Source organism: Varroa destructor, unplaced genomic scaffold (assembly GCF_002443255.2).
Source record: "Varroa destructor unplaced genomic scaffold, Vdes_3.0 BEIS01000004.1, whole genome shotgun sequence".
Classification (NCBI taxonomy): Eukaryota; Metazoa; Arthropoda; class Arachnida; order Mesostigmata; family Varroidae; genus Varroa; species Varroa destructor.
Genome location: NW_019211457.1, coordinates 21,471,638 through 21,486,405, shown reverse-complemented (window position 1 = coordinate 21,486,405; position 14,768 = coordinate 21,471,638). Strand labels below are relative to the sequence as shown.

At 37.9% G+C, this 14,768-nt stretch overlaps 1 protein-coding gene across 1 annotated transcript in view; it reads left to right on the top strand.

Annotated features, from left to right (window-relative positions):
• Window positions 1–14,036, top strand: part of LOC111250114 (uncharacterized) — a 67,506-nt gene extending 53,470 nt beyond the window's left edge. The window contains exons 4-5 of the mRNA XM_086987191.1: window positions 12,135–12,492; window positions 12,916–14,036. Of these exons, the coding sequence (XP_086843317.1) occupies window positions 12,135–12,492; window positions 12,916–13,007 (450 nt within the window). The 3' untranslated portion in view covers window positions 13,008–14,036. The remainder of the gene's footprint in view (window positions 1–12,134; window positions 12,493–12,915) is intronic.
• Window positions 14,037–14,768: the final 732 nt, after the last annotated feature.

Genomic DNA, 14,768 nt, shown 5'->3' with positions numbered 1-14,768 from the left:
TGCGGGACCAGTTGGAAACAATTGTGAAAATGACTGATGTGTAGAAGAGGATGAATGAAAAAGGGCACAAATGCAAGGGATAAAAGGAAATAGCGTAAGCGAGATAGGAGCTCTTCCCTTTAAGGAAGCTGTCGGGAAATACAGAGTGCAAAGGCCGTGCAATCATTAGCGTACTTAGTGAGTAATTAAATTGTGCCCGTACAAGGTCATCTCACGATCTGCTCGAGGGGTTGGTTCGGGAGTAAACCTTGCAATGATAGTGAACTCACGTTGACGTAGTCGGTAAATGTCTTAGAGATGGGATATAATATTATATATATAAGTCAGAGAGGGCAGCGATGTACAGAAAACGGGCAATGGTTTCTCGCGAATCTAGCTCGGAAACCAAGTTCCTTGATACTTGTATTATGTTAGCCCAAACGGGTTAGCTCAAAATCTAAGCAGACGGGTTTTGGAAAAAAGATCTTAGACATATTTCACGAAGTTTTGCATTCTTTTTTTTATTTTGTAGCGGCGTAGAGAAACCACATCTCCTCAGCGGCTGCCATGGTGGCTGCGTGTCGCTCAGTCTCGAGTGAGATGCTGAAAGGCCGCTTTCATGTTCCTTTGTGATTTTCACTCAGCTCATGAGGCACTGAAACTCTTCATTTTGTTTTAATAATTCCCGTTTACGGTGCCTGTCCATATTCATATGTCTACAGTCCATTTTCTCGCCTAATTCAGAATTTTTTTGTCTTTTCTCAAAAGTGTCTTCAATTGGTCCTCAGCGACCCTAGATGGTCGAGCGGGGCGGGGTACGCCCTTCGGTTCAAAGATGCTGGCCTTAAACCTTTTATAGCAGTTTTAAGCAATCCTCTTTCTATAAAACTCTCGCCGTACCCGGCTATTTTGGTAGCCGTTTGACCTAGGCAAAAGGCATAATAGAGTAGGTGTTTAAAATGCAGTTCCTGTTCATCTGAAGCTTTTTATGATAGTAGACTCTTGTTTAAATTTAAGATAAAATTTCATTCATTGCACAACGAATTTAACGAACATACAAAGGTATATATAGAAGTAAGTAAACAAAAATGTAAGCATTAACAACGAACAAAAAGTACTTGTGTTCAGATACATATGTTCTTCCAAAGGTAGTATTTTTCTCCCATAGAGCGGCAAGTTAGGGAAGTTGGCCATTTTCAACGATTTGTTCAACAACCATCGAAAATTTCTTATAAATGTAAATGAAAAAGATGTCTGTTTTTCCTAGCTCCACGAAATGGACATACTTCGTTGTTTATCATTTACGCCTTTTGGTCGCGAAATGGTGATTTTGTTGGCATTGTTCAGCATAGGTGAGATACAAACGATATTCTCGACCCTTGAATGATATTTTTGGATTGGAGGAGTGTTTTTTTTGCGAGGTACCTGAAGCAGGGTATCGATTGACTAGATCTAAGGAATAGAATCTCGTAATAGGACAGCTGTTACGAGTTAACGGAATTAATGCTGCAGGACCTGAGTTGACTTGTAGCCGGATAACTGTAAAGCTGCAGGTCTGCAATCAATCTATGGCATGAAACGAATAAGATCTGTTCATGTTAGAACGGTGTGATGAAATAACTGCAAAAATGTGAGGGATTAGGAATCGAAAGATAATTACAAGGAGGTAACTGTATTTAGTTCGTATGATACGTTAGGCTAGGTGTGGCAGCATAATTAGAATGAGATATAAACGGATAGCGTGTGCTTTTTAACGTAAACCTATTAGCTATATAAAAAATATCGCTTGTTATTCTACGCTATTTTCTTGGTTTTACTATTGACTAAACGCTTCGTGATGTCATCAAAGGTTATTGTTCACCTTAGCCACCTTGTTTGTAATTTTTATGTAAGTTTCGCACCTCAATTTCTGATAGAAAAATCTTTTGTAAAATAACTTTTTATTACTATTTCACATATGCATGAATATACATTTAGTAAAATCTGACTATCTTAACTACCTTATGTTGATAGCCGTTCAGGATAGTCTGACCATTCGTATAAACACATAAATATAAAATCGGTACCAATGTCCGGATGTACGTAACTATAACGTTGTTGAAATTTTGATCTCATTTTGAAAAACAAGGTATTTGAGATAGGGACGTACTGATTTGGGTGCATTGCCCAGAGTAATATACATTGCACATGATTTTACAAAATTTAAAACTGCATTTCTGGCCTAGCTTCTATATCCCTGGATTTCTCATTTCAAATGATGAAATCTGTATAGTGCTATCCTGGTTAGCTAATAATGTAACGATTACTTCTACTGGTCCCGCTATCTCCAATCATCATCAGTCATCGCTAGCGATGTGTTTTTTTTATCCCCGTGTCTCTTCGTAATCCCGGCCAGCAGATACACAAGGTGACTTCGAAATAAAGTGCAAAAACCAAGTGTTAACTTCAGTAACGCAGGTTTAATTCTATTTATCATATTCAAATCTCTTCATTTTATTTTTCATCGTTAAATTGTTCGGCCGATTTGAATACCATAAGTGGCAGTCGATGCGATCTTTAAATTAAACAGTTTGATCGCGGTAAGCACCGACTGCTTTCATAGATTTTCAATAGTGACTACTGTTACCGTTGCCTTCCTGACTCTTCTCGATGTGTGTTATGAAACAGCTTTTACATGTTATTGAGGTACGAGGTACCCGAGGTTCGTGAAAGAGTTAATTATCTTCAGACTTCCCCGTTCAAATGAAACAAATCAACACTTATAAACCAGCCTCTTCTCTTGGAATTTATAACTTTTCTTTATATTTGAACGCTTCATTCTCTGACATGGTTTTGCAGTGTTAGTACAGTTTCTTGTGGGCGGAGTTCGCTTTTGCTGCACATTACGAGACAAGATTAACAATAAACTTCATAAAAGACTGCTATTGTATGACTAGTGAGGGCACATCGCTAATGAGGATTGAAAATACTAAGACACCTTGGTTGTCCTTTTACACAGACCTGTTGCCTGACGACGACCCTTTCCATTATCTACGATTATAACAGAATTTCTCTGAAGGATGTCTTTCAGCAACCCAAGTACCGTGAGTAACACCCGTTACTGTGTCAGCTTTGTTAGGATGCTTCTTAACCCGTAATCAAACGCAGCCTAGAAGTCAACAAAGGTGGAGTAAAAGGATGGTTTTGATGACGCAGCATTTCTTCAATTTTGTTCATGAAAAATATTAGATCATTCGAGTTTCTCCTACTTTTTATGATAACGGGTATTATGCAGCCTCTCCAAACTTATGAAATTTTCCCCTCATCCAAGCTAGCGTTGAACAGGCTCGTCTCAAAATACGCAGAAGTTATAGTCTCTTTGCTGTGTTCTCTACGGATTCAGTCAGGGCCGCATACTTTCTGATTGCGTAACTTCGTGACGTTGACGACCTCAGCCTAAATTGCTGAACTACAAAGTCGCCATCCACTTAAACTTCTCAGACGGTTAGCATGAGTAATACTAAGACTGGGATCATACACTTGGGTTCTCTCAAGAGTTTGGTTTAGAGGCTCTTCGGTTCGGCTAGGCAATATTGTCTAGCGTGTCTCGAACGTCAGAGCCAATAATATATAGGGTTTCTTCTAGAAATTCAAACTTTCGTTTCTATTCGACTTTCAACATTTCGATCAGTTCATCGGAAAATTCTGTCGCAAGTGGACTAGCAAGCATTACGATAATAATTCTATTATACTTAACAGGCATGCAGTTGTTAAACATAAGTATTAAGCCATTAGATGACAGAAAACAGTTACCGCGTCCGTGACTAAAGCATTGATACGGGTGACAGTTTAATATGCAGCACGGATATATATTTCGTTAATATTAATTTATCGATGTGTTGAATGCCATTAACAGGTAACAAAACTGGATAGGGAAATATACTTTAAATATAATACAATGCTATAAAATTTATATAGTGCATTTTTATTGCATTGCAGTAATTTTTATTAGTCCTTGTCCGCTTGAAGGTTTTCTATGATGAAATTGCTAAGAGTGAATCTTGTTGACGATGTCAAGTTCTGCTCATAACTCTTCTGCGTTTTCCCTCTTTTCAAAATAGTACTGTGTGCTTGATTTTTGTTTCTATATTGCAAGTTCTAAAATTGAAGTTTGTGCTGCTGATTTCCTCATCAAAAGGAAACTGCAACAGTTCTTCCAAGTGCCTGAACTCGGTAGAGGTCTTTGTCTCTCGCAGCCTTTTTTGCTACGATGCTGTCATACGACTTGTTCCCAGATGAATGACTATTCTTTTTGGAATTCGGGTACTGTCGTCTAGTCTAGTCTCTTTTCATTTAGGTCCTTAAGATACTTTCAAAAACTTAGTCTCTATGAAGCTCCATACACTCATCAAAGCTATCGTAAAAGGTTACATGGATAGGTTCCAAATGTTTACTAGGAAACGTTTTAGTTTCTTAACAGATTTGGCTTGACTTTGTCTAGGAAACTGGGCGTAACAACATTAAACTTTTTTGAGCATATACGCAAGCATTCGCTTTTCCAGCTATTAGAGTACCTTAATTTTCTAATAATAAGCATTGTTTTTTTGAAATGTCTTATAGAATACTACTTGCAATCTAGTTGCTCATTGTCGTTTGGATTTGTCGACGCCTACCAAATTGCCGGACCAGAGGCGCTCTTTAATTTGCTGAACTTTTTTCTAAGAATTTTATACTGTTGACCAGGTAGGTGGTGTGACTTATGATTTAATAATTGTACTGCCATCAACTGATCAGACGTCATCCGCACAAGAGGACACAAAACACAAGCGACAGTGTCATTTCGCACTGGGTTTTCCTTATAGCTCGTTTTCATCGTTAATTCTACGCGCACTGTAGAATTGTCTTTTGCAAATGTCAAAAAGCCTATTCAATCCAACAGGAGTACACATCTCACGCAGTTCCAGAGATCTCGTATTTACGGCATTCGGACGCTTTCTGTTTACTAACAAGCGTAAATCGTCGAAACTATCGCCCAAACGTTGGCATGACGTTTCCATCGACTTGGGATAGGAAAAAAAATGTTTAGGTCAGTAGTGGGCTGGTTTTATGTACTAGCTGCTCTGGGCAGTCTTCTCAGGAAAAATCCGCAAACCAGCAGCTCTATACTCGCGCTCAGAAGGCTGACGAACTGCTTCAGTGGTGACAGAATTGGTGGGTTGCCTTTTATACGATTTTTGCAGGCTAGAACGATCTAGATTCGGTAATCAGATTAAATTATAAAGTAAGTTACTTTTTGAGATCTACACTAATAGTGTAAAGTGTTATTTGAAAAAACTTTATCTAATCAGAAAATCTGAATTGGAAAGGAATACCTCAATCAATTTGGAAAGTTATGAAAAAAAAGTGTGTTTTTTTGTCTTCCAGAAAAATGCCCACCAACTTATACATCGAGAACGTTTGAGAAAGTGTTGAACCTCGACATATTGACTTAGTCCTACTTCTGATCTGACAACTTTCTTATAAACTACCTGTTACTCTTGACGCTCACCCTCTATCCACTGAGATTTAGACTTCGGGTCGACCTTAGGCCCTGACAGAGTAGACCAACCGCGATGGAAGTAAGAGGTGTGTTCATGTATTTTTCTGCAAAGCTTGCACCTTAGCTACGTCTTGACCTTTTACTATGTGGTTCTGTATAGACGCTACACGATGATTAATGAAAAATCTATTTTAGTTTTATGCCACTGTATCTGCGGATTCCACTCTCAAGAACTAGATTTCGAACACCGGGAACTCGCAGTAAAGTTTGCTCTGACTGGGACAGACGAAGCTGAATGCTTTTCTTTTTTGCTAAGCTCACTAATTGTTATAATACAACTATGTTTGACACAAAGTTTTACCATTAGATTTCGTTCGCATAGTCGGAAGCCCACGATGCAATGTGTCTCGTGGTCACGGCCAGATGCACCGGTAAAGGTAACCTGGGCGCCCGTGCTTTTCAGCTTTGTCCCAATGAAACATGACCATGTACGTTATTATAATTGCTCTACACAAATTTTAAAAATAAAGATTAACCAATATACTGAGCAATCCTTGTCCCTAGTCCTTAGAAGTTTGAAAGATATCTGCTAGCTATGGTATTAAAGTACTGCGTGTCGTGTAGTATTGATGAAAATGAATAAATAATTAGGGCGAGACGCGAAGTTTGGTAAAAACGAACCCATGAAATCCCTAGCCTTTGATCGGCGAACTATTTTTTTCCACGCCCTCATAGCAGGCTCAGAACAACAGCACTGTAGTTCACTACTGCTATTCATTAAAGCAGATAAGCGTACCCTTTGTTGTAAAAAAAACGAATGAGCTTTCAATGACTACTAGGCCACTCGAAACATATATATGCACCTGTTTAAATAAACAATTTTCCGGTACGCAGGATACAGGATAGAGCTTGGAGAAACCAGTTTACCTACCCAACTAACGTATATATATATATGTAGAGAGAGAGAGAGAGAGAGAGAGAGAGAGAGAGAGAGCACGAAGCTTTCGGCTAATTGCGCCCGTAGGTTGCAAATAAGCAAAAGCTAGCAAACGATCAAGCGATGAACACAACGACGTTTGGGGTTTATCACGAAGGAACCTACAGTTTGGAATAGAGCTTATTTTTCGTAAGAACTCACTAACGAAATAGAAAACCCATTATGACGGCACTCTGCGAAAGACGCACAGCACACCGGCGCAATTGACCAAGAAATTTGAAAAGACTTGCTTGCTTGCAGATAATGAGGCTCGGGAGACCACGATTCGAACAAACGAGCCACAACATCGCTGCGGTAAGAAACAATGTGGATGTCGATCCAACGATTTCAACTTGACCTCGTACTTAACAATTTAATCGGTCGATGAGCACTCTGCGAATTTTGACTGCGAAATTTTCAAACCGTGCAGTTGTTTACACAGTTCAGTTATAGGTCACGGGAGACGAAACTGCAAATGCTGAAACGATCGGCTACATCGCCGCTAGAGGCAGGCTACTCTCGTTACAACCGCTGGTACAGGTGGCAGCATCAGGTCGTGATCTACGTGGTCAGAAGCACTGAAGCAATTGAATGGAAAAGGATCAGCGTCTGCAGAAGAAGGCTTGACAGACAAAAGCGATTAGGCATATACCGCACGAAGAGAAGGTGGCCATATGCAATACGAAATCGACAGATCTGGAGTCTTAAGACTTTCGGAACGGAAAGGGCTGGGGACACAATTCAACAGTGAACAGTAGTGCAAAAACGCTGGGTTTACTGGAAGATAGTAGCAACAGCGCGCGGTTGCTGTTGAGCGGCGACACAAGATTGTCAGCATTCCGGGTTTCAAAAGGCACAGCCGAACGGAGAATATGAATGCTGGGTGGACGCAGCATGATAGCGATGGTCGAGTCCCACGGCTAACAAAATGCATAGTTAATAACTACTAATGCGAATTATAGTTTATACATGTACTGCCACTATAGCATTATAGTATGGTATGGAATGGCATGAGAATACCTCAGTTAAAAATGGATTGCCCAGTGAAATGCTTTCTTTATTATAATAACTTGCGTATCTTCTTCTACTTTAATAGATGTGAAATGAAGACTCTAACTTTCAAGATATTTTTAACCTCCCCTGTATATATTATCAGCTCACAGGCTCGTTTGAAATGTTCCTGTTGTAATCCTACGAACTCCTTTTTGATAGCATTACTGAACGAATCTATATTTTCATGTTAAGACTTGTTGGATCCTCACTCAACCACGCTCTGTGAATACTAATCTAATGAGTGTAAATCTGTGCTGTAAAGTATGCCCACTATCTAGAGCAAGCTTTTTTGGTTACTTTGGCTATCGATATGTGTGTAGAACACGAACATTGCTTGAATATTTGCTTTTACCCACAAAAAATCCTCTAGATCGTGAACACGATCGAACTAATGATCTACGATTGATTTTTACATTGATGAAAAACGTATTTAGTAACATTTCACCACTAAAAAATTGACAAACAAAACTAAAAAGCATGACTTATTTGTCATCGGCGAGAATCCGTTTGACTTGTACGACATGTGATGTGTATCTGAGTTCCTCTAAACAATACGTAACATAATAGGCATAAGGTTTCTCCAATAAGAATATAATCGAAACGAAGGGATTACCAGAAATGTACTTTTCAATGATGTCGATTAACTCTGGGGGTTCGAAATGTTTTTTCCTTTAATAAATTTTTTTTATTAAAGTGTACTAAAACCTGACTTCCCTGCAGCCGCGTACTTATTTTCAATGCTTCACACCCTTCGATTTAGTGTGACCGAAGAAGCGTATTAACTCAAAGGGGATTCATTACGTCTAAAGGGGTCGGATGCTAGTTTACCTTCACTCATATAATGATGACGAGGCACTGTTTCCGCCTTGTGTATTTCTTTTTTGGAATGAGTTTCCATCTAGTACATCTAGTAATACTTCGTTTCGGGATGAACGGATAACCGTGTTCCTAGAACCGCAAGCTACCGGTCTAAAATTCGCAAGTTAGAAGGTGCACCGTACTCTTTTCATTTATTTGTCCTTTTAACAAATCAGATTTAATGGATTCGTCAAATTATTTGCTATGCGCCGGTGCGAAAGTGCTACTTTACCAAAGACTGCTGCTAAGTGGTCTTTAGAATAGAAAATTCTGACTAACGTTTTGTTGCAACGTAATTTACGTTTTTCTGATTATATACTGCCCAAGAACAACATTTTACAATATTAAAAACTAATTGAAAATAATAGTAAAAGACGAAATAACATTTTGAATTTTGGTCGAACAGGATCTTCAGATGTTGTCACAGGGTAATAGGAAATTTCTGTACACCTACAAACTTTTACTTGGTGAATATATTTAGTTAAAATAAAAAACGCTTAATCTACTGTAGTCTTGAATGTATACAATCAGGAAGACTTCCATCGGAGATACCGTGTTTGCACCAGCTTGATTTAGTAAGTGCATTCAGAATCAGTTTATGTTATTTTTCTATTAAATGATATGGGAAAATCAAAATTTTGCAAACGATGTGTTTTCTTATATTTAACATTATCGAAAAAGAATTAACGGTTTTTTTAGTTAGATGGCTTTCACGACACGTATTTGAGGTAACACGAGTTATGTCGAGTCCGTGTTGGTGTTATGAAAAGGCGATTAAACAACAGTTGATACAAAAAAATTTTGGTATGCTTTGATTAGATTAATTATAGAGCATTTTAAAAATTTGATATATTTTATAATTGTATTGTAATAAAGGAAGGAACGGTTCGAAGATGTTTCTGTCGCTCTTGTTTTCAAAATTTCAATGTGAAAGATGTTCCTTGTAAACATTGCGAAAAAATATTTGAACCTGTTATGAAAGCTAATGGAGAGCGACACATGGACGTATAGCTGTTTCATCGCTAAGGAACTAAAGATCCATTACTAAATACTTTTTAAACCATTTGAAGAAAGCTGGCTGCAGAAGGAAGCTTGATATTTAGGTACTACATGAACTGACGCTAAAAGATTGTGTTTATATCTGTAAAATTCTACAAAAACACGGTGAAATCGAGCTATATCTGTTGTGGCTAATTGCAGGTGAAGAAGGTGTATCACAGGCGACAATAATGTATGAAATGGATCATAGTCAAAGCAAGAGAAAGCTCTCTAAGCAATGGCGAAGCTTGGTTTGGCGCCAAAGAAGTTGACGCAATGTCTTTGGTATGCGCAACCATGAGCTGCTGCCGGCTGGTCGAGCGTTTGATTCGGACCTTTACCGTTAACAACTGACAACCAAGTCTTTGAAAAAAATTGATTAGAACTAGTGAACAGAGGAGACGTTGTTCTCCATTATGACAGTTCTAGGCAAGCTACATCTTTAGCTACTCGGCAAAAAGCGAAGGTGTTTAACGCACAGCCTATATCTTGCACAATTAGCGCATCATATGTTTCCTTGTATCATATGTTTCGGTCTCTCCAATTTATGGTGTTAATTCAGTTTCGGTGGAGAGATGCCAAAAACCACTTGTTACGGTTTTTCTTCCATAAATTGTAGTTCTACCACCATGGGAGTCACGGTATCAGCAGCAAAATAAAAAGAGGTTGTCAACCAAAATGGCGCATACTTAGTTTACTAATACTATTTTAAAGTATAGAAAAGAGTTGCTTTAATTTGAGCTTAAAAACTGTCAGTACTCTCGATTACTTATATTTTAAAATGACGACGATATTCGAACCACTTGGAGACATCTAATAAGCGACACTTCCTAATTATCGACCGTATGCAAATAACAGTAGGTTGTGTAACATAGGTATACATTTTTACTGCGTCGACAACTTTAACGAATCTTCTGCTTTATCTGTTTTTAGCCTCACAGCAACAACTCGACGCAAAGTGGATAAGCTTTCTTGAACATTTTTGATACATGAAGTAGTACATCGATCATACGTAAAATACATGTAGAAAATTAGGATCGTAGTGAAGTACAGACTCAATTGTTAGTTGATAGCTTCTAGCTAACCATTAGCATATTCGTGTCTAAAAGGCTTTCAGTAAACCTGTTACTACCTCGTCTTGTACTTATCAAATCTTATTCAAAGCATATTGTCACATCTGCATGAGGTTCGGCAGGCGTTTAGGAGGGGCCTTGATGTAATCACGAATGTAGTAATGAAGCTGTTCCACTGAAGATCACATGCACTGTGTAAGAGAGACATATATTTTGTGGCTTCTCAATTAAATAAAAGAAAATAATAATAAACGGATTTGCAATGCAACTATCAAGTTATTGTAATGCGAGTGTTTCCACTCACCTAAGAGTCGTTTGCTATTTCTGTTACTGCTATGCTTCGTAGACTGGTCTGTGAGTCAACACCTGTAATGATGCTTTTGTCATTCTCTACCTAGTAGCTGACTACTCGGTAACCATTGTTTTAATTTCGTCTGTAGATAATATGCGGCTCCTAATCCGTTTGAAGAATAAAAAGGTTAAAATATTTTTTGCATGAAATTCAGCATTACTCATAAGGTCGCCTTTAGTGACCAGCAACTATTCAAAAAGTCTTGTTTTTATACACTACATCGTGAAATAAATATGTGTCATGAAACGATCTCGAAAAAATTTAACTTGTATTTAAAAAGAAAAGCTAAGTGTAACATCCATTACTTTGCACAACGGGTTGCCTTGTCTTCACCTTGAAAATTGCCTTAGTAATAGGCAAAACTAAATTTGCGTGTGCACCTTTATGTATACATATACGGTAGAAATAAGGAGTTAAGGTATAGAACGAAAATGAGATTTTAAGATATGGACAGCTTAATGTGATTTGGGTTAAACATAGTGTTACCCAAACGAATATGTTTTACACCTATAAAAGAGTTGTACGGCTTTTCTGTGTTCTTTTAACGCTATCTTAATATCCCTAATGCGTGCGTTTTAAAATGCCTTTCGTTTAATCAACTATGTTAATGGTTAATAGATTGTGATGACAATCGTAATACTTTAGGGGCAAGTATCCTTGCCATTTTTTAACGTACGTAAAGCTCGTGTGAATGCAAGTGGGCTGTCTAGTGGTTCAATGTGGTATTAACTATTTCTGCACAATAGACATGACTTCAAATTGCCACAATCCAATTTTTGTGTCGTTCATGAACCAAGTGATTCGCGATTATTAATAGTAACCAATGCATTTTTAAAAACATGCTTTTTTGAATTCTAATAATAGAAATATTCAACTTCATAATATTACCGAGCACTAGGTAATCTCGTATGCTCAGATGCATTAATAGGACCTTGAAATAATAATAAGAGGTTGATGTTCGTTCAAACAAATTAAACAGGTGTATTTTTATTATTCTTAAAGTGTTCTGAATTATCTGATAACTGATATCGTTACTTTTTAGTTTACAAATCTAAGTAAAATTCTTATTTAGTATACACGTTGCGAGTAGGAATATACTGGAGTACCTGAAATCGTTTTCTGGAGCACGGTAGGAGAAGTTAAATTTTTTGTAGGACCTGATTTTTTTGCTACAAATAGCTGTCATTCTAATTGTCGTTTTGCTGAACTTCGGCGCTGTGTTATTAGTTAGGAGTGATCTCAAATAGAGCTAATGCGTAATCTTAATCAACCAATGTGGTATTTCAGGTAGTCATGTTGCAGCGAGGCTCGTGGTGCGTCGTGCTGACAGTAGCCGCTGCGGGTTCTCTACTAGCAGGCGCGGCTAGAAATCAACTGATAGCTGATGGTCCTGCAGAACCTGACACATTGATGAATTGGAAGAACTCTAGAGATTTGCAAGAACATAGGGACCTGTGTGAGGATGGCACCAGTCCCGGATTTCGCGAAGGCAGCCTGTTAGATATGAAACGAGCGTTTCATGCAATGCGAGGCAAGAAAGCCGCACCTTTTCACGCTATGCGAGGTAAAAAGCTCAAAGGTAGCAACGGGGACATCAACACCATTATCGCTGAGCTCCGAAGGCAAATCATGGCTGGAAAAAGAGGTTAGTCTTTTTTCTCTAATTAATGACAATCATAATAAAAATTATATGCTATATTATTTAAAGTCACCTTCCTTTCTTCTTTACATGAACGCTACTTTGCACTCATGTATGCGTTCGTATTACATGAGTGCATACATACGAATGTTTTTGAAGCTAGTTTTTGAATAAATAGAAACAATAGAAAAAACTATTTACTAAAACACCGGCTTCATTCTTATCTATGATTTAGGGTACTTATGTTATTGTTCAAGTTTTCCCCATAACGGAGCTTTTCCAATGGACAATCCAACAAATTTAAAGTGATACTAAAGGAGAAAAGAACGGATATTATTTCTAATGTGTTTGAACTCAGGAGCACCGGCGAGCCGATATAAGGAATTACTTGGTAAATTGTCTTAGATAATTCAGTGCATTTTGTTTCAGGATCGTTCTTCGGAATGCGCGGAAAGAGGTTCGGTGGCCCTGCTAACTTAGAAGCCGAGGTCGCTGCACCTGTTATGGAAGAGACCCGGTAGATTCTAGACCTAACGGACGTCCACTGGCTTTTAGAGGAGGACCAGTCTGGTCCAATAATAGCCGTAAAATCGCATTTCCTAATATGCCTCAGCCGCAGACAAAAACCGGCCGTTCGTTCACACGTATTTAACCAAAGCTACTTATTTTAACAAGTTCTTATCACATTACAATGCAAAACTGCATTCCACGAGCAAATGAAATAAAAATAAGCTTTACGTTAAAACATGCGTACATATACAGAAGAAAAAGTGAACTCTAAAGTCTTGCAAGAATCCAGCTTAGATATGAAAATAAAAATTTAGCCGTTTAACTGAGCACAACGGACCTGCTACAGAAACGCATGACCGGAAAACCTTAGCTGCAAAGAGATCCATAAGTAATTTGAGTATATTCATTCGATATATTAATCTAAAGAATAGCGTAAAAATTATAAGAGTGCCGAATCAACTTAGCTATTCCATGAGTGATATATTATAAAATGCATTAAAGGCTTTTTTAGGTAAAGGGAAATCTTCAAGAGGAATGGGTGTACATACAAACCGTTCCCATCGGTTTGGCAGTCTTATTTTTAAAAAATAAATTTATAAATGGGTTAATCCGTAAACAAAAATTCCTGAGTCAGCGAGAGAATTATTTAGGAAATAGGCATTGGGCATCACCAATTTGAAAGTAAAAATGGCGCAAACATTTCGATAAATAGTATCCGAACGGTGATTTGGAGTGCCCGTAACGTCCTGAAGGACAAAACAGGTTTCATATATACGCAAACACACTATCCTGGAGGGATTTCTAAATCAATCCCTTGAAATCCGTTCAGCACTTTCAGGTTTCAAAGGTCACTATGACTGTCATGACCCTATTGCAGAACATCACGCGTAAAGCTTATTTTAATATAGTATTGTAATATGTTGTTTGGAAATAAGCTGCTGATAAGCGTCGTAAAAAAATTGTCTCGATTAAATAATATTGGGAAATATTACATGAAAATGGAAAAGTTAACAGATCCACAATAAAGACTGATGAAGTGATCTCAACGTGGAATGTTTTCCGTAGGAAAAAAATATTAGCAAATAAAATAGCAAACTACTGAACGCAATTTTACGAATGACGTTAACTGGTAAAGTGGTAATAAATAATGTACGCAGTATATATCTGCATGTGTAAATGATTGAATACCAATATAGATTTTTTGATTTAGTAACCACCGTTTACTCGACGAAGCCGATGATGTAAGATGGAAGTATTAATGACGGTTTGCAGGCTGGCGAATTTGCTGCAGTATGCTCTTAGTGGTCGGCATTTTTTTAAAAATTTAAACTATAAAAGTTTAATGATGTTAAGCTTTCCAATTACTGTTTCTATAATGATCACGCCGGCATAGCCACGATCATTTTCTAGACCACTCCCTTACTCCGTAGCCAGCGACAACATAAACTAGTTCGTTACAACAGAGGACCTAGGTTTAATCGGACAAAACTAAGAGTTCTAAAAACAGTTTTCTAAAAAACAACACGTCGTTCATCCATCCAAATGAATCCGCCGTAGTTTATCTGTCGGGGTGTATAGGCTGCATAACCAACTCGTTGTATTTTAATGAAATACTTAGATTAACACAATGTTCATCAACAACAAAGTTAGCTTCCGTGTGAATCTGGTCCCTAAGATCTCATTTCGTCGAGCTATGCACCTTAGGTAACTAACGTCACTCGAATCAATCAAAAAGACGCCACACTAATAGAAAATATTACAAGCTTATTAGT